The sequence below is a fragment of the Pavona decussata genome, unplaced genomic scaffold, assembly GCF_977016875.1.
Source record: "Pavona decussata unplaced genomic scaffold, jaPavDecu1.1 SCAFFOLD_134, whole genome shotgun sequence".
NCBI lineage: Eukaryota > Metazoa > Cnidaria > Anthozoa > Scleractinia > Agariciidae > Pavona > Pavona decussata.
In genome coordinates this window covers 5,470,695-5,490,994 of record NW_028145547.1, presented here as the reverse complement: position 1 = coordinate 5,490,994, position 20,300 = coordinate 5,470,695, and the positions used below count along the sequence as shown (strand labels likewise).

At 36.5% G+C, this 20,300-nt stretch overlaps 1 protein-coding gene across 3 annotated transcripts in view; it reads left to right on the top strand.

Moving 5' to 3' along the window:
* Positions 1-20,300, top strand: part of LOC146467921 (anoctamin-5-like) — a 46,866-nt gene that overhangs the window by 365 nt on the left and 26,201 nt on the right. The window contains exons 1-9 of one of the 3 annotated variants that reach the window (XM_085125374.1): positions 1,515-2,068; positions 7,715-7,766; positions 9,391-9,521; positions 9,680-9,778; positions 11,415-11,557; positions 12,336-12,393; positions 13,741-13,792; positions 16,332-16,387; positions 19,043-19,096. In XM_085125374.1, the coding sequence (XP_084981500.1) occupies positions 1,658-2,068; positions 7,715-7,766; positions 9,391-9,521; positions 9,680-9,778; positions 11,415-11,557; positions 12,336-12,393; positions 13,741-13,792; positions 16,332-16,387; positions 19,043-19,096 (1,056 nt within the window). In that variant the 5' untranslated portion in view covers positions 1,515-1,657. Of the gene's footprint in view, positions 1-1,514; positions 2,069-7,714; positions 7,767-9,390; positions 9,522-9,679; positions 9,779-11,414; positions 11,558-12,335; positions 12,394-13,740; positions 13,793-16,331; positions 16,388-19,042; positions 19,097-20,300 lie in introns of those variants that run through there. The other 2 variants (XM_085125376.1, XM_085125375.1) reach the window with 2 other exon arrangements.

Here is a 20,300-nt window from a genome sequence, read left to right as displayed (position 1 = left end):
CTGAATACTAGTTTTAATGAAAAGCAGTTTGTATTGTATTTCTAATTGACTGTTTACGTTTCCGAAACTATTGAGTTTAACATATCGGCTCATTGCCACAAAACATTGACGGGTATGAGCTGTTTTAATGACGGTGCCTCAGCCGAATAACAAAACCACACGGTCCGTGCCTACATGCCCGTTCAGAAATGAAGATTATGTGGATATGTGAATATTCATTTTTAAAATGGTTTCCAATGCACAAGGGAATTAAACAGCTTGACATTTAGAAAGACAAAAAAGAAAACGCGGTTGTTGGTAAAGCATGTGACGGTCAGAGACTTTAGAAAACCGTCACGGACTTCTTAAATTAAGGCTAAAAACCCTTCATCAAGGCGTTTGTTACAGCAAAATGAACGTTCTTCTATAAATGGTTAATAACTGCATAACGATGGATACATAATTGGTTAATTGATAACTGCCCATGACTCAAAGTTTTTTGAAGATGCTTTAAAATCTGTAGGTGTCTTATTCAAGATTTTTGAGACGCACCGTAAAAGAGGTGGCTGAGTTAACTGAACTCAAGAAAATTGACTTGCCGGAGCGGGGTAGGGGCGGCGGGGGGTTGGGGTTGCAGTAGGCGTTCCGAGGTAGATTTTAGAATTTTGACTTTGCTTAACAATATATTGAAATATAGCTCGAGGCGAACTCCTGATAAAAGAGGGAGTCAGTAATTTTTTAGGTTTCCGAACACCCTAAACGGCAGGTTGCCGCACAATTGAGGTTTGTTCTGCACGAAAAGTCCATTCGCCAACGCGTAGAGAGACTCAGGAGCAGAAGAGAAGGGACAGGGTTCACAGTTGCTCCATTCGCCGATTTTTCTTCCAATGTAACCCTATTCCTACTACGAAGACTATTCACAGGCTACATCTTACATGAAATAGCTTAGACGATCTTTATGTCTTGTCACTTTTGTATAGGAACCCACCACCCCACCCTGTCCCCCTCCGATCCCTGTCTACCCCTACACAGCGGACTTGAACAACTTCTTCATTACAGAAAATTAGCGATGCATGTTATTTAAAACGCAGAGTTAAAAAAATATTCGCGTTAATTTTATGCACCTCAAATTACGTCATTGTTAAGTAAAATTACACTATTTTACAGCATCGTTATTTTAAGACACGTTTATGATTTCTAGCAACTGCTGAGTCACAAGTCATCTATCTCTCTCTCAGGGTCGGTCGAAAGGGCCAGGACGGAAAGCCTTCCATCCCTGGATCCATTCATTAAACAGTCACTATTTAAATACTTTTGTAATTGGTATGACTAGTACAGTTAGACTGCTCGGCCTTCTGTTGTTGGACTTGGTTGTTTTGTCAGTTGTGAACAGAGCATGTTGCTATAGTATAGTATAGAGCTTGCTCGCAGGCTAGTTGCTATAGAAATTATTACGCATAAAATTGCATCAAATGCATGTAGACATTATACCACGCAGAAATACGTGTTGATTTTTATAACGTGTACAATTTTTTCGTGGTGTTGAAATGCTGCGTTATATTCCTACACCGTTCAAACATTTTGTGAGTTGACTGTTTCCGACTGTCACCGTACTTCAGCCGATCGGTTTCCGGAAATTCCCGGATTTCACCGAAATTGAAATCAGTTTATAAACAAGATGGCGGGCTACGGGCCACCGCCAGGCCCATATGTGGGTTTTCAGCCCAGTGTTCAGCCCATAGGCTTTGAAATGCATCAACCACCTTATCCACCTCATGATAACAGGCCTGGATATCCTCCTCCGCCATCACGAGACATTTATCACCCTAGCACGACGAATGACTACAACACCTTCGCTGGCCCACCAGCCCAACCGACGGCTCCTTCATACCATCACCACGGAGATCAAAATGGCGATAATCTTCCTCCTGTGGGTTTTGAACCGATTGCCAGCCAAAAAGACCAAGATACAGCTACGACATCGGGTGTTAAACTAGACGATAGAGAGAGTCCTGTGCCGCCAATAACTCCTTACGATCAAATTTCTCAGAGCGATTCATCTCATCGACTTCAAGTCAACCCGACAAAGGTTTGTAGGTTGCATTGTTTTGTTTTGTTTTGTTTTGTTTTTATGGTTTCGTATTAAGTGTTCTCTTTGAAAAATGGTCTTTATCGAAAAGCGGTGCAAATTTAATGAACTTTTTGAGCACTTAGTCGATCGAAGAGCACGCTATACTAGGAAATTCAATCAAAGTGTATCATGATCTCGTAATAAGATTAAATTTAGAGAGACAGTTAACGATAAAAATGAGCGAAAAAACGGAATGACGTTTCGGTGTATTCAGAAGGTGTCATAAAATGAGAGTTATGTCCGTTAGACAAATAGTTTCGCGCGAATGGAGTCTTTTCTGTTGCATTCTTTACTTGATAATGGTAGCAGGATGACGCCGAAACGTCGTTCAGTTTTTTCGCTCAATTTTATAGTTAAGTGTATCGTGTCCAAATGCCCGCGGTACCTAACAAATTAAAAATAAGTTGATTTCTTCGTTTCTGCGCTTATCTAACTTACTTTCTAATGGCTAAACTAAGTCTCAGCCAATTCGGTCTCATTTCTCATTGTTGATTTCTCATTGTTTATTTCCCATGATATAAGGTAGAGGGACAAAAGAAACCCTTACGGGCTTTTACAAAGTAGTCCCCCATTACAAAAAATAATATTAAGCTTATATATAGCTAAGAAATAATTACTAACAACCAATTATTGGTGTCAAAATATTATTGTCATACCTCCCAACTCAAATATGTTTTCCGATTGGGGGAGAACGTGTCACGTGCCATGGGTCAAAACTCACTAACTCCCTAGGGAAACTACAACTTGAAATTTCGACTCACACGTGATCAGGTCATGCACCTTGAAAACTTGGTACAAATGTACAAAATGCCTTTTTTGCACATCAAACTACCCTTAGAAATGATGGCGTGTCTTTTACCTCTGGTGCAATTGTCAAGTTACTATGAATTTAACTTATAAGTAAAACTAATTTAAAAAAAGGTGTATTCCTGATTTTCACTCAAAGTTTTAACATTTATGATACTTAGATTTTTTTTTTATTTGCAGTTAGGATTTGTAACGTACAATGTACCTGTATATAATTTGTTCTATTTTGAGTTGGGAGGTATAGCAAAACACTTAAGGACTGGCTCCATGATATCAGTGAGTTTTGTTTCCCTGAGAACCTCAATGTTCCTCTTGGCTTCGCTTCGGTGAACATGGAGGGTTGAGGGGAAACAGAACTCACTGTTTCCCGATAACCAGTGAATAAATGCAAGAATTGTTCACAAGCGGTTAGCTTGACGACACTAACGGAAACGATCCTGGCAACTACTCTGAATGGCTTGGACTTCTACTTGACCCTTAACTTTGGAACAAGAGGACTAGAAAATCAAAGAAAACTTACCAAAGAGATGCTGGTTCTGGAGACTACTCCCTAAGGAAGATGGTATGATGAGTTCCAAAGGGGTGCTCTGATGTCCACTGAAAACCACCAAGGCAGACTCAAAGATTCAACAGATGAATCCGATGGAAAGATGTTTGAAGTAATCAATTCCAATCCCTGCCCAGTGAAAACAATTGAGAATTTCCTCAAGCATCTCAATCCCAAATTGGACTGCCTGTTCCAGCGACCGAGGGAACAGTCAGGAAAATTCATTACTGAGAATGATTCAACTGTGTGGTATTGAATTACTCCACATCTCACCAACCGCTGTATGAGAGCTACAGCAGTAACCGTGTTATCAGATAGCGAGGCAAAACATATCAAGGCAGTGACAGGCCACAAATCAGATTGATTGAATCGTACAATGCAAGGGAATCCTTCCACCAGAAGGAGAACATGTCAAACATTTTGAGTGGATTCGTCTCCGGAGAAGAGCCATCACACCAGCCAGTAGCTATTCAGAATCGCTCCAATGTTCAGCTCCAGATTCAGAACGACAATTGCCCATTCTGCTCTTCTTCTGCTGTTCTCAATTCGCTCTCAATTTCTATGCATGATAGTTGATTCGGGCTTTGCCCTCATTAATTAGAAGTTTAGTTTGTAGTTATTTGCAGTTCTGGGACCAGATTCACAAAGCAATGTCCTCACCAGCTTACATGAAAAAAAAAATTTTTTTGACACTTTTAACTTGGTTTTCGTAAATGTAAAGTGACTTTTATCATGTACAGTGCAGTTGAATTTTCTGATTAATGTTTATTTTAAGCAAATTAATGTGGGTGGGTAGATCTAGAGTTATGGAAAACTGGTAGAGGAGAGGTGGCATAGTGGTCAGCACATCACACTTTCAATCAGAAAATCACAGGGTCGGTGGTTCGAGGCTAGGTTAGTCTCTTCATTACTGTGTTGTTTTCTCAGACCAGAAACTTTGCTCTACGTCGTCTATCTTCACACAGGTGTATATTTGGGTACCAGCAAGATACCAGTTGCTAGGGGTTACCTTGTGATGGACTAGCATCTTTTCTATAGGGAGTAGCAATATTCCAATATGTAGTTGTTTTGCACTACAGAAACTAGGTTAAGCTCTGGCCGTGTGGGCCACTTCCAAAGGCTTGTGGTGGAACTTTAAAATTTTTTGTAGTAAATATATTATTTTTTAATTTTTTTTAGACACTTCTAAATTTTTATGAATTTGTGAGAACTTGGCTTTGATCAACATTTATTTTCTAAATAATGTTTATTTTAAATAAATTTCTGTGGGTGGATTGATCTATGCAGAACTGGTTTTAGAAAAGAACACTAAATGTCAGTTAGATTATCTGCTCCAGTGTCACCTGTTCTTCTTAGAAAATTTGCATTAAAAGTGAAAACATTTTGTGTGTGCACGCCTTGTGTTCCTTGAATTGGAGCTATTATTAAGCTGTCATTTAAAGTCTACAAAATTAAAACTGAAATTAAATTGCTCTGATGCATGAAATCTCCATTTCCCAAGTTCTAGAAAACAGCTGCTTGGTAGTTTTTTAGTTGTGGTGTATAATTAATTTTTATTTTGTTTGAAAGAGTATGCACATCTATTACAAGTTACATGTGTATGTGATCATTTTGGGCTTTTCACTTACTTGTAGTATCTTTTTTTCATTTAACTTATAACTTATTTTGCTCTGAATGATAGAAGACTTTTGCTTATGAAGCACATTAGAATACTATTAATAGTAGCACTTCTGTTCTCTTAACTGTGTAAATATAAAGGTATATTAAATATGCAAAGATAGAGTCAGTGACAGAAGTATTGAGAGTACTAGTTACATGTAGTGGATCCAGTCATCTTTACAGAAATATTGGGTCTTCTTGAAGCCATATTTTCTGAAGCAAAATTTGGTGTATTTTCTTTGTTTAGTATTACTTGTTAATATGATGAATTTATTTAATCTTTGGTCAGTTCGCTTATCCTTCAAATATGTAGCATGAAGTAAGGATGAATTTGGCAAGTAGGATTTTAAAAACCTTAGAACTTTTAATTTTACTTGTCTTTTAATGGCACGAAGTGACCATCCTGTCAAATCTCCATTCCCGTCTTGTTTAACATTTAGAGGGGTTCTAATTGGTTGAATTTTGTGTAAAAGTTTTAATTTATTGTTACCTACGCGACAGGAGATCGGCTTTTTTGTTGTAAAACTACTGGCAGGCATTTTAAAGTTTAGATTACTAATAAGTATTTGCGGTCACTACATACATATGCATAAAATACTTACCACCTACAAAGCAACAACCAATTATTGATCTGTTTGGCTGGATAGAAGCCTAACAATAAGAAATTTGACTGAAATTAATATGCAACACTGTCAACGGATGGGGAAAAGCAAGAAGTACAATCTTCCAAGATTTGTAAGACTGAAACAAAAAAATAATATAAATTGAAACATTTAATAACTAGGTACTTTTTTTTGTATTGTAAGCTTCTTCTTAAGTCATGTTTTGGCCATATTCTGGAAGGGCAATTTAATTCCAGCTGTTTTTGTTGTTTTCAAAGTCCCTGGGTTTAAAACCTGATTCATGGTTATGATTCTACTGGGAGCAGCCAAAAATGAATAATTTTTAAGCTCAACTTGACTTGTCAAAGTTACAAAATGTAGTCTATAACAATTAGTGTGTTCACATTAACAAAGCAGCTTCATTTCTTGTTTAAAAAATTCTCTTCTCCGTTGAATCATGACGACAAATTATAGCTTGGTGCTACATGTAAATCATATTAAGGAAAAACAAAAACGGGGTTGCTAGCAAGTGGGAAGTTAAGCTGCAATGGCCAGAACTTTATGGGAATTTTAAACTTTTTTAAAGGATTAAATGAAATACGCATTTTTTCAAGTGAAATATATAAAATTTTAATTTTCTTTTCCTTTCGTCTTAATGTATTTAAACAACTTTAAAGAAATCAACTGCAATGAGCATACAAGTACTTTTTTTGAAAGCAAAAATTATTGAAACGTATTATATTTATTTATGAAGGACTTCATCAAATAAGTGGTCACATACATGTAAAAGCGAAATTATAGTATTTAGTTACTATAAATCTCTGGTAAATTCAGTCTCTTGGTGAATGCATTTGAGACCAATCCAAATGTTAAACTGTTCCTTTAAAAAGGGTGCACAGCATCACCTATTTTTAGCATCACTTTGAACATCTAAAAATTTAAATGTATTTGTATCAATGGAAAATTTGTTAATATAATGGTTGTGTTTTGTTAACAATAACACTACTAGTGCGTAAAGCTAATATTTATCATCTGTGGCTGTTGATGACCGGGGTGGAAATGGATTACTGAACAACAAATTTTTTAAAGAACTTTCTCTCTGTATATTTTGAAGAAATCACTAAATTTAACTGTTTATAGTTTGTTCTTCCTTGTAGAATTCAAAGTCACTTAATTTTCCTCCTAGGTAGTGCTCTAAGAACAAATTTGTTTTGGAGAAAAGGTTCTTTGAATTGTCAAACATTTGTAATGAGCATTTTTGAACAAATACAATAAAATATATGTAACAATGCCCCTTTAAAAATGTGTTCATGCAAGCTACTAGGTTGCTCTTTGGTTCTTGGCTGACTCTCAGTTGCACTCTGAGTAGATGTCAACAATATAGGGAAAAAATGGAAAGCAAGAAACACCAAAAGAAAGTGAAGATTGCTGGCTCTTATTTAATGAATATTTGTACAACATTGGCTGTTTTTGTACTAGAGGACGCATTATCTGTCTGGATGAACTTGGACAAACATTTGCTGTTCATCTGGTTCTTTGCCTGTAGTATAAAGATGCCAGGGCACAAGACGCATTATGCATCTGGACAAACTATCCTCCATTGTTTTGTCTTAAATGATGAACAACAGAAAATAGTTCACCCAGATGGATAATGCATCTTGTGCCCATCTTTATACTAGAAACGAATAACCAGATGAACAACAAATGTTTGCCCAAGTTTGTCCAGATGGATAATGCATCCTCTAGTATAAAAACGGTCATTTGGTCCATAGATCACAAGTTTAAGAAACACAACTATAATTATAACCTTTATTTGGCATGCATTTATAAGCACATGACAGACGCATATCAAATAAAGTTGCATCATCATCATCATCATCATCATCATGATTGCCTTTGCCACCATTGTCATCGCTTCTGCCAGTAACTGTTGAAAAGGTTAAAAAAGTTAAGCTCAATAAAATGTTATATTTCATTTTATTTTTACAGAATAAAAATCATTCTAATACTCTTTTCTTTCGAGATGGGAAAAGGCGAATTGGTAAGTGTACTTTTTTGTCTACTAACCTTTATTAAGCATTATATTCATTTGCTAGTTATAGGACCATTGGCAATGGGACGCATAGGGTTAGTTTCCAGCAAAAAGCAGCAATTTCTGTCTGTTGATTTCTCACCCAGAATTTCTGGAATTTTTTGGCCAAATGGAAAGCATCCCTAGTAATACGACATGCACTTGTTCAAGGCTATTGTATTGTTACCCTCAGCATTTCTGTATACATGCAGCTGTTATTTATTGATGATGTTCGATGTTGAAGCCACAAGCTTACGCGATAAGAACGAAAGGTAGTATGGGCATCTGCAAATCTTGTAATTTCACAATTGGTGGTACCATAGGATGCAAGAAAGTACCAGAATTTAGTGTGCCTCTTTGATTTATATGCTGTAGTGGATTGCTGAGTTTGGTAAAGTTATAAATAAATTACCTGTATCACCTTGCAGTCTTGCTGCATAGGCTTTTCCTGAAGCTTAATTCCCTAAAAGTTAAATTACCATAACTCTAATCACCCCCAAGTGGTACAAATCCACAAATTAATTTTTCTCTATACCATACAGTCATGTAAGTTATGATAATTCATCACTCATGTCGTTTTCATATGGGAGGTCCCACTCCCCAAGTGTTGAATAATTGTAATTTATAATTTCTCAAAATAAAATTTAATGTCACAGTTCCTATTACCATAAAGTTAACTAGAGATCTCGACAGGCAAATAATAACAACGTGATGTTTGGCGTAAAGGGGGAACACCGCTCCGTGATTGGCGTGACAGACGACTCCCATAGCATGACCATAAAGCCTTACTTATCTCCCCAGCGCTATCAAACTGTATTAATGACCAGCACTGGATCGGACAAGTTGTAGGCAGGTCCAAAACTAAAACAATCTAATAGCCTAACTCTCCATGGCACTACGAACTGAAACCTCCGGCCAGCATAGTGCAAAGAGTATTGGCATTTTTTAAAACCAGCTCAAGCCTAATATTCCGCAGTGCTACGAGCCGACTCCGCCGGCATGCGCTGGATAAAAGCATAATGAGCTTCAGGGTTATAGAGCTAAAAATAGCCTAAAAACACAAAGCTTGGGGAAGTTGCTGCGAGACTTAACCGAACGCGAATCTGAGAAGTGAACCCAGATTTATTGGAAAAAACAACAACCAAACCTCCAAAAGGAGGGAAGGGTGGGAATTACAAAATAGAGACACTAAAGGTAGACCTTACAGTAGGTAATACAGCAAGCGAGTGATACTCGGACTTTTACTAGACCTTTTATAGTTAGACATATGTCTAGGACTATGCCAATGGCAAGTAAAGTACTATCGAATACAAGAGATTCACGAAGCGCTGAACGAGACATGAATAGAGGTATTTATACCTTTTAGCCATACAAAACAAAGGATATAAATGTAACAGACGGTATTGCAACATGCTAGAAGAATAGGTATTGTACAAGGAGAGTAAAAGTACATCCGTGACCAATTTGCATTACGTAATGCTAACTGTTGACACAGTAACAACTGAGCTCAAGAGCGTCATGCTCCATTAACTGGGTTTTACAATTATGTTGTGAAGCTTTAATTAATTTTAAAATGAATTTCATTTGTTGCTAGATTACATTCTTGCCTATGAAGTTGACGCCAATAAAGACCAGGATTGGCAACAGAAAAGAGAAGAAAAACGGAGAGAGTTTGAAGCTAATCTGGAAAAAGCTAAACTTGAGCTGGAAGCTGAGGGAATTGAGGTACAGTATTGAACTTGTAAAATATAATCATGTAATCATACACGCTGTACATGAAAAGGAAGGATCATGTTAAAGTGAATTAATATTAACATTAATAATAATTATTATTAATAGTTACAATTGCTTACAAGTGAATTTTGTTGTACATGAAAACTCAGAATTCCAGTAATGGAAAAACAGCTTACATCAAGATCCATGCACCTTGGAAAGTTCTCACAAGAGGAGCTGAAGAGATGCTGATGAAGATGCCTATTAAGGTATTAAGTACAGCTTGTTTCATTGTCCATCATGCCAGATTGTCTCACTGATCATTTGTCCCTTATACTTGTAAGTAGTTAAGGTGGCTTACTACAGTTTTCTGGAGTGAAAGAAGGCCTTAAATCGAACTTAAGAAAAACGCCAAGAGGAACTTCCTTGGACATTTTTTCTAGTACAATAAATACAATAGAGATAATTTTGAGTTAGAAATTAAATTTCGAATGCTCAAAAAGTGTTAAATACAAAAGAATAAGTCTCAGTGGTGGCCTGGAAACTACACCTTTTAGAGTTGTCTGGCTTTAAATCTAGCCTTAGGACCCCACTTGAAAATTTCAGGATTTGGAAAGTGCACAAAAATGAGTATTCACAGGAAAGAACACAAAATTTTGTCCGGGAGAAATTTGGCAAATGACAAAATTGGGAAACTTTGCCTTATTTGAAAATTCCTAAAAAAAATTCTGACAGATTTTCTTTAAAAAATGTTCACGTTTCCGTTTTAGTGTTTTCTGTCAACAGCAAAAATTTGAACATAGGTTGTACGGCTAGATTTGGAGAATTAAGCGAGAAAAAATAATTATTGCGACCTACGGTGAGAAGACCATTGCGCATGCTTGCTCTGGAAAAACCCGGGTTGACCAGCGTGCGCCTGCGCTCCAACTGATGAGTGCATGCTGCCGTCGTGTTCAAACATTTGGCGCAAAATCACAACTCTGCAAAGGCTTTAAGGCTGTTAAGGAACGGCAACCATTACACAACACGTTTTTTCAGTTATCAAGCCCAAACACGATCTAGCTACTGTAAACACACCTCTGAAACCGACCGGTAATACCAGGAAATTTTTCCGAGAGCCGTTATTTTGTTTTTGTGCTCACGCGATTTCCTCAGCAAGCTCGCGTGATTTTCCTCATGCGTGATGCTTTCGCGTGCTTCGGGCAGCGCGCGCGCATATCAAAGAATTGCACAGTACAAAAACTGTAGTAAGCCACCTTAAATAAATATTAATAAGAATCAAATAGAAGAAAGATCCTTGCAATTAGTACGCAACTTAATAAGCAGTTGCAAAAAAGAAGCCTGAAAAAAATTCAGGCTTGAACGGGATTCAAACCCATAACCTCTGCGATGCCGGTTCAGTGCTCTACCAACTGAGCTATCAAGCCAACTGGATGCTGGTCTTATTGTGAGTTCCTAATATTCCTGTGAAGGATGAATAAATGAATAAATGGCTTGATAGCCCAGTTGGTAGAGCACTGCACTGGCTTCGCAGAGGTCATGGGTTTGAATCTCGTTCAAGGCTTCCTTTTCACAACTGCTTAAGTTGCATACATGTACTAACTGTGAGGATCTTTCTTCTATTTGATCTTTCATCTGCAGTTCAAAATATATGTTTCATATATTTAAACAAAATCGGCAAAGAAGGCAGCTCCTACAAGTACTTTGTTTCTTATTCTACATGTAGCTGTAGAAAGTAGACTTGTACAGTGTATAGATCAGAATTCTTATTTTGGAGTCAAATAACGTAATTTTACAGTCAGCAAATTTCATTGGTCAAAGATTAAAACCTAGGAAACTGGCTAGTGCTTGAGTTTTGATGCATGCATTTTTCAGTACTTACACTCCTGCATTCCTGAACCATAGGAAAATGACATGGACACAAAAGATTTGGCTGATCGATGCTTTGATACTATTGGTATCCGCAATCCATTTGAACTAAGAGAGAATGAACTTCCAGAGCAGCCTAACTACTTTACTTGTGCCTTTAGAAGAGACAAGCTTGACAAGTAAGGGCTTGCATGGGCAAATTAAGTGCATGTAGCCTTTGTTATTATGAATATGTGGTAGAGCATCCTGGCAACTACGGAGGTCTTACATTGTACACTGTAGGTTCAACTCCGGATAGGAACACTCAAATTTTCTTTTTTCCAAGTAATATGCCTGTGTCACTCTTATTCTCAAAAAATATGTTGTACCTCAATTTTCACCTCTGGTTTAATGTTTTTAAAATATTAATACTTGATGAAATAAAATCCAGGTTTTATGAATAGACTTGATAGTAAATTTTTAAATTCCAGGACTCCAGTAAGTCTGATATTCATGAATGATGTTTAGAAATACATGTATGGTGTTTATTTATAATAAATCAATGTGTGCATCATGCAAGTTAAACAAATTAAGTATTTCTTTGGAAAAATCGCTATAAATTTTATTTCCTCAAGTGTGAATCAAGTCTGGTATTAAAATTTATACATGTGAACTTTAATAAGGTTAGCTCTAACGAAGGTACCTTCCAAAGTTGTTTGTTTTTTGGTTATTGTGAAATGCATTTACATGTATTAGCTAAGGATTCTTTTTGTAAGAAAGGATTTTATGAAATACTTAAAATGTTTGGAAATTGTAAATTGCATTGTATTAATAAAATAAATTTTACTTGGAATATTTCAACATTTATATTTACTGGTTAAATATTCAATTGAAAAAATAATAATTATTAGCTTGTAATATTTCGACCAACATGTATGAAGGTTCATATGATCACTGTAGTTTACACTGTTTTCATAGGTTTTTAATTCCAGACAACCGAGATGATTTCTTCACAAGCGCTCAAAGAAGCAGAATTGTAAGAATCTCCTTTTTATCTTATTCCATACATGTAAATAAAGAGGCATTATCACTAGTAGGTTTTTGCTCTATTTTGGTCAAATTGGCAACAAATATTTTTAGTAAACTACCTTTGCTCAAACATAAATTGATTGTATAGAACTTACAAGGCTTTCAATAAGACCTGTGTCTCGCCAGAGCTCTGGTGGGTTATGATTCTGTTGTGAATCACTGACTATAATTCATGCGATCTTTGTGCCAAACAGTGTAAAACAATAATGACCAGTCTATTTGCCAAATAAAAATGAAAATGTTTCAATATCTATCATTCTGCCATTTGAAAAAAATTTGGTGGAATTTTGCAGTTATCCCTACTACATGTATGCATTAGTTTTTTTTCAATTGGTTGGAACGTAAAAGACATCATTTCTAATTTTTGTAATTCTCCCCATTAAGGGGAGACATTTTCAGCTTCATACACTCGATTGCAAAAACGTTGACACCTAAAAAGCATAAACCGTGAACTATGAGACCCAATGGCTTTATGGGTAGAAGTGTACTAAATTTATTTGCATAATATTCTATTCTCGTGCGACGGTTAATAACCAAAATTAGTTACACGTGGAGAATGATGGAAACTGTCCAAGCTTTCCTTAAAGTGTCCAAGTTGGCCAACAAGGGCCAATTTGAGTGGTATACAATGCGTGATTTGCCTAAGTTCAAAACAAGCAAATTATGAACTTAAGCAATATTTGGTAGAAAATTATTCGGAAGAATATATCAGCACTGTATTTTTTATTGCAAAGAATGAGAATGGTAAATTATTGATCATGGAAATGAGGTTATTGTTTAAACACTACCCACAAATCCGTTGGGTCTCATCGTTCACGGTTTATGCTTTTTAGGTGTCAATGTTTTTGCAGTCAAGTTTATATTGCTCTCTGACAGGTGCTGCAGGGGGCAGCCAGTACTTTAAATCTTATTGAAAACCCCGCACTCGCATGGAAATGTCAAGTGATCTCTTAAAGGAAGAGGAAACCACAATCAGTGTTTAGTGATTTTGCTAGCACGCGTGGGAAGAACATAAAGCAACTGGCCGATTTTTGCAAGTTCCATTTCTACCCTGCCCGTGAGGATCTGCAGACAATTTTAATTTTACACCTGTTAGAAATAGTGAGTGTTCTTTGACTATTCAAAGTCTTGATGCAAAAATAGTGACATTGCCTCTTAAAGAAACATTGGGATGATATGTCAAGTCACCTCTATCAACCTGCCATTGTTTAGACATACTGTTAGTACTCTGATCAATATTATGAGGTTTGTTTTCTTTAATGAATTTTTATGTTAATGTTTTATTAATTTGTAGGTTCATAGAATTTTAACAACAACTCAGTATGGAGAAAAAAGGACTCAGATAGGTATGAGCAAAAGGGTCTATAGTCATAATCATAATTATAATATTTTAATAATAATTATTACTTCAAAACTTGTAAATTCTCTTAAGCCCTTGTTCATGCGCTAAAAGTCCTGCCATGTACACAACTCAATGTTTTTGGTGGCATTTCTTCAAAAAATATCGTCTCTCTAGTCATTTAGTTTTCAGCTTCAAGTGAGTGCCTTAAGTTTCAAGTCCGATTGAAGCTTCAACTGCCGACTGCCGACTGATTAGTTCAGTTGGGAGAGCACCAGACTAGTGTTGCGGGAGGTTGTGGTTTCAAACCCTGGCCGGACCAACACTCAGGGTATTTAAATAACTGAGGAGAAAGTGCTGCCTTTGCTCTGACATCTGCAAATGGTTAGACTTTCTAGTCTTCTTCGATAAGGACGATAAACTGTAGGCCCTGTCTCACAGTACTTTCACATAATCTGACTCTGTTGGACATAAACAAATCTCTGGCAGTGACCACCCGTAGTGTCTTTCTAAAAAAAATTCACATTCACCTCGGCGGCATTTACAACTCATCACTTCATTAATAATTTGTAAACTGCACCACAAGCAGTCTGGCAAAGTCCCCCACACAGTGTTGTAAATTATCCCTGAAAATCACCCAAGAGGGAGTGGATAATATGATATATGTAACTATGTACATGTACATGTGTATGACTTTTATAGCTTCACGCTTATCTGAGAAAATTAAGAGCTTATTGCTTGATCAGTATTATTTTCATAGGCCAATACAGTCAACTCTCTTGTAAGGGACCACCCTTGGGGCACGACAAAGTGGTCGCTTACGGGAAAGATCAACAAAATAAGCCTAATACTGGATTGATTAATAATTATTAATTACATAAAAATATTACCTTATCAACTAAAATTAGGCAAATACAGTCGAACCTCCCTTTGCGACCACCTCTCGTAAGCGACCACCTCTCATTAGCGATCACTTTTCCAAATTACAAAAAGTTTTCAAGTCAAATCACTATAGATGGAACCTCTCGTAAGCGACCACCTCTCGTAAGCGATCACTTTTAGAGATGATTGTTTAATGTTATCAATTGTTTTTAAGGTCCTGTAAGCGACCACTTGACATTCATTCTGCTGTATCTCTCACGGGTGGAAATTGAAAAGTGTCTCGCTGTAACATATAGGCCACATCAATACAGCAGACGCCATAAATCTCACAGTCGAAGCTACCAGAAGTGTCTCCTGATATAGCTTAGCAATGAAACAATCGATAAAATATATATGCACTATCCTGTACACTGAACTAAACTTTAATCACATTGAATCCCTTGTAGCAGAGTCCAGCGCATTGAGCTGTCGTGCAGAGTGTAATGATTTAACTAAACTGACATGAGCGGCCTCCGAGAGAATAAAGTGCAAGTGTAGGATTGTTTTGCAACCTACAGGCCTGCTGGTGTTTTTAATGCGTGTAACCACATACATCACAAGTTTTATAACAGAGTTGTTAACTTTTTGCAAATTTAGACAGCGCCATCTGGAGTAATAAAAGAGTCAAGTTTCTTCACAAGAATTGCCTCAATCGCTACATTAAGTGATTTGTGAGATACACACAATAATCACAATAGACCCTAACATTTTTTGCCTAGAATAATAATTATGGACCAGTCATAACATACTTAAAGCTAAGAAAAGTTATTACTATGGGTTTCGATAAGCTCTGGCAAAAGGGTTAGGTCTCCACAATTACCATATGTAAATTAGCTGAAATTTAGACCCCCTGTGGTCTGACCTCTGGTAAGCGACCACATATCCTTGACATTATGGGTGGTCGTTTATGGGAGGTTCGACTGTAGTTACATTTTCTAAGGAGACAATGACATTTCTATTCCATGGCTTAAGGAAAAGATTGAAAGCACTGGCATATTTCACATTGAATAGTGCCTGGACAATCTTTTCATTTATCCGATGAAACTTGGTATAATATTTTGGAAAAGATCACTGTAACAATTCCTGTTTAACTGCAGATCTAATTATAGCCATCTTCTCTGTCTGTAAACTGTTATTATATCTGTCAGCAGAACAGGGTAGCATCATTAAAAATTGAACTTTTGTCACTTCTCAGTAATGATTTACAACAATCATACGGGATTATGTTGGGTGGTTGCTTACGGGAAACAGAAAACAAGAGAATATGTCAAATTTCTGGCCTAAAAAGTGGTCACAGTCCCTTAAGAAATGTGAGTGGTGGTCGCTTACGAGAGAGCTCTTGAAACAGTATTTATCTGAGAAACAAAACAGTTTTTTCCAAGTGGTCGCTTATGGGAGTTGGTCGCTGACGATAAGTGGTCGCTATGAGAGAGTTGACTGTAATAAAAATTTGCATTTCACTAAATGTTTCAAGGATGCTAAAGTACATTGTAATACTAACCAGACTGTACAGATAGAGATTGTACAAGTGTTTGAACTTAATAAGTTCATCTTGTTGCATTAACTGTGGATATCACTTGTCATTAGCACTGAAGTTTGACTTTTTGACAACATATCCTTTGCAGGTATTGGGCGCTTGATTGGTAATGGGTCCTACAGTGCTGCTTACCCTTTGCATGAGGTACGTGAAAATAGTATACATCCATTTATTTTTTTACATTCCGTAAGTGTACATGCAGGAGTTCATTAAATTTAATTAATAATAAATTTACCAGTACTTCTCTTGAATGCTCAATTACATGTAAAATACATGAAGTGTCACTCTCCAGTTTTCTCTCTCTACTGCAATTTGGAATGGAGGAAGAAAACGGTATAGTGACTCTTTCCAAATTGAACTGGCATGGACTTAAAGATAAAATAAGAAACTTTTATTTTAATAGTGACTGGGTGACTCCTTCAGTTTTAGTACAAGATAAAAACTGCTATCCATAGAGGCCCTATATAATAAACTAAATTAAGTGGAAATAATAATGATTAAGTACAAATAAAAATAGCTATAAAATGTCAATAAAGTAAAAAACTAAAAATTTAAATCTGAATTAAAATTCTGATTAAAAATTACACAGCCATGATAAAAATAGGCTTATATTAGAAATGTTGGTTTTATTAAGGGTAGAAACCGGTCTGGAGTGTCCCCAAGAGTTAAATGACACCCAACAACAGCAACCTTTTCATTATTTCCTGGTGGATAATTAGAAAAATTATTAGTTACATTGAGTGAAGTAAAATCTGGTAATTAAAGTGCTTTACATAATTTTGAAGAAGCAATGAATGATTTGCCAGTAATCAGATCCTATGTTATGCGCAGAGGATTCTGGGATCGCCAGGGGGCAAACATTGCAAGTCACTAAAAAAAAAAAGTATGGCGTAAAGTTGTTTCTTCGTCAAAAGCAGAGATTTTGGACAAAGAATAACGTATTTTCGCCGTGATTTTGTGAGAAGCGGAGGCAACTAATGTTGGTGTGTAGAAATTGTAAGTTTTTGTGTAATTAATACGATAAAATCTATCAATAACACTCTTTCTTGCGTAAGGTTGATTGAATCTACATCCTGAAGTAATGGTCTCGAAAAAGTGTAAATTTGACGGAATTGACTCAATAAAGCCTTTTCAGTTGTAATTACGTTTGTCAAGTTTGTTTTAAGTTACGTGTGTTATAACTTCATCGCTGAGGAAAATACTAAGCTCCCGCAACGCAATAAAACCTCATGGTTACAGAGCAGAGGGAAGCGAAAACAAAAACACTGGCCGTAACTAAAGCAGAATGACTTAAGCCCTCAATTTAAGGCATTGTATAGCTCTCAAAGAAGCTACAATACTAAACAAAGGATCAAAAGACAAATAGGCGTGATTATATTTTATTTGTTGTGTTTATAAATTTTATAAACACAATATCATGCCACAAAAGCAAATAGCCGGGCCCGGCAATACAAAGCTCAGTGCAAGATAATGATTATTATACGGTTCAAATACTATCCTTACGGAGATAAAAAGAGAGGCTATACTGTCACTGGAAGCACGGACATGAACCATACCAAACCTGAAACAAACACCACAAAGGGAATAAGAACAACAGTCGCTAAACAGAAGCAACAAGAGGTCTTATAAACAGAACACATAATCCAGAAATGACCTTTGAGATCAAAGTACAAAACATGTTCAGTGACCATCACGCAAATCCTCCAAACCATTAATGACATTAATAATACAAAAATTCAGCGCTAAAAGAAAATTTACAGGGGACACCGCTTTTTTCTTAGAGAAAAGAGTGTTCTCAAAAAGATATACCCGAGAGGGAAAACTTTTATTTAGGCTAAAACACGCACGTGAGAGTCACGCAGGCCTGTCAACCCCATACAGCACAATGATAGTTCCAATTATACCCGTTGTAAATATCAGCACACGTTATTATAACTGACAAGGCATTGTTGAGTGAATCCCCTCAAATTTATACCTAAGTTTATACTATTTCGAGACCATTACTTGATTTAGATTCAGTACATTTCACAATCAATCAGATTACGCAAGAAAGAGTGTTTATCAATAGATTTTATCACATTAATCACACAATAAATGTACAATTTCCACGCACCAACATTATTCACCTCCGCTTCTCACAAAATCACTTTGAAAATGCGTTATTCTTTGTTCAAAATCTCTGCTTTTGATGAAGAAACAACTTTATGCCATACATTTCTTTCTAGCAACTTGCAATGTTTGCCCCCTGGCGATCCCAAAATCCCTTGCGCATAACGTAGGTGTCTGATTACTGGCAAATCATTCATTGAGGATGGAGGCCAAGTTAACCATCCGCTCCAACAGTAGCCCAACTCACGTCCATAACAACTTGGGCCTCATTGGCAGAGGCATTAGTACTCCATTGTGTATCACTGTTTTCCTGTTACTAGTATATGGCAACCACAATAAATTGTCATTAAGTCACATGTATGGTAAAGAAATTCAATATTAACTGACGAGGAGACTGCAACCTTAATTTTCCGTTTAAAGTGCAAAAAAGCATCATTTGATATAATTATTATAATGTTGTTTACATTATTATTTATTCATTATGTTAATTCTTACAGTTTTTAGGATTGAGCAAGTGTGTGTGTAACTAAGTATGTAATTTTCCAGTGTCAGTCAATAATTTTTGCAAACTTTTGAAAAATAATAATGTAGTAGAGAGGCATCTTTTGTAACTGTAAAATTGCTAGTCTTACGCAAAATTTAGTCATGACATTGTTGCCAGTTTGCAAACCATGCTTCTTGTTGCTCTAGGCACTTAATCCTGCCAAATCTGCACAAAGCTATGTAGGTCACAATTCAGGATCTGTAAGTGCACTTTGTGCGGGTCAAAATACAAGCAGTATCTAATAACCAGCTGTCCTTTGGCATTAAAAAGCCTGCCCTGTAGTTGTATAACTGAACATTTATTTTATTTAGTGCGTGCACAGTGAAAGTCATATTTGGTCTGGCGTTACAGTGCAACATGCCAGAATGGTCTGATCACCCTTTAAAGTGCCTATGAAGCGAAAATTGTTTTTGTGTAGTTATAAAATTTGCACTTTAACGTATACAATTCCGAAGTTTTAGAGTAGTGGGGTAAAACTTGTAGATTTTACAAACGCTCAAAGTTGAGCTATTTTGCTTTCAAAAATGGTCAGAGGATTGGTCGAGTTTTATCTGTTTTATGCTGAATTCCAAGTTGTGACGTCTCGTTGGTGCCAAAAGTTTGTTTACTTTCATTCCGTTCTTGCCGCCAAAAAGGATTGTAGAAAGCGAAAAGCACGTCTAGCGATTATGTGAACGATCGATTTTGGCAACTCTCTTTGTTACGGATGCCAGCAACGCAATATCGCCCTCGCTGTCGCTTATCTTTCTTCTCTTCCGCCATGATGAATTGCAATTCTTGGCACCAATGTGACGTCAGCGGTTATTGTCACCTGCCATTTTGGCCGCGCGAATACCACTTTTGAAAGCAAAATAGCCCAACTTTGAGCGCTCACAAAATCGGCAATTTTTATCCCAGCAATCTCAAACTTTGAAATCCCGTGTTTGAAAGGGTAAATTTTATAACTACCTAAAGACAATTTTCGCTTCATAGGCACTTTAAGCCCCAATTCTCTTCATTGTTGTCATAATGGTTCTTATGGTACTAGTTTGGATAATTTGGCCAAACATAAAGATATATTTATTGTCTTTGGGTACGTATTTGATATTGTAAGGAGAAGATAGTTACTGATCACTGCTGGGACTTAAAAGGGATTTTTTAATTAGCATTCTTTGTGCAATCAATGGTTCAGTAGGGAATTCAAGGATAGCAGGCTAAAAGCTTGCTCATTTGCAAGTGAATTGTGATTGGATGGCCTATTAACTAACAATTCATAGGATTAATTTCAAGAGAACTTTATGTTGGAGAGGTATTTGCAATCTTGAGTCTGAGGTTTGGGGACTTTTTTTCTTTTTTTTTTTTAGTGGTTGGGAGGGCACCTATTTTTAGATGTATTTATTATTATTTGGAATTTTACTGTTTGAG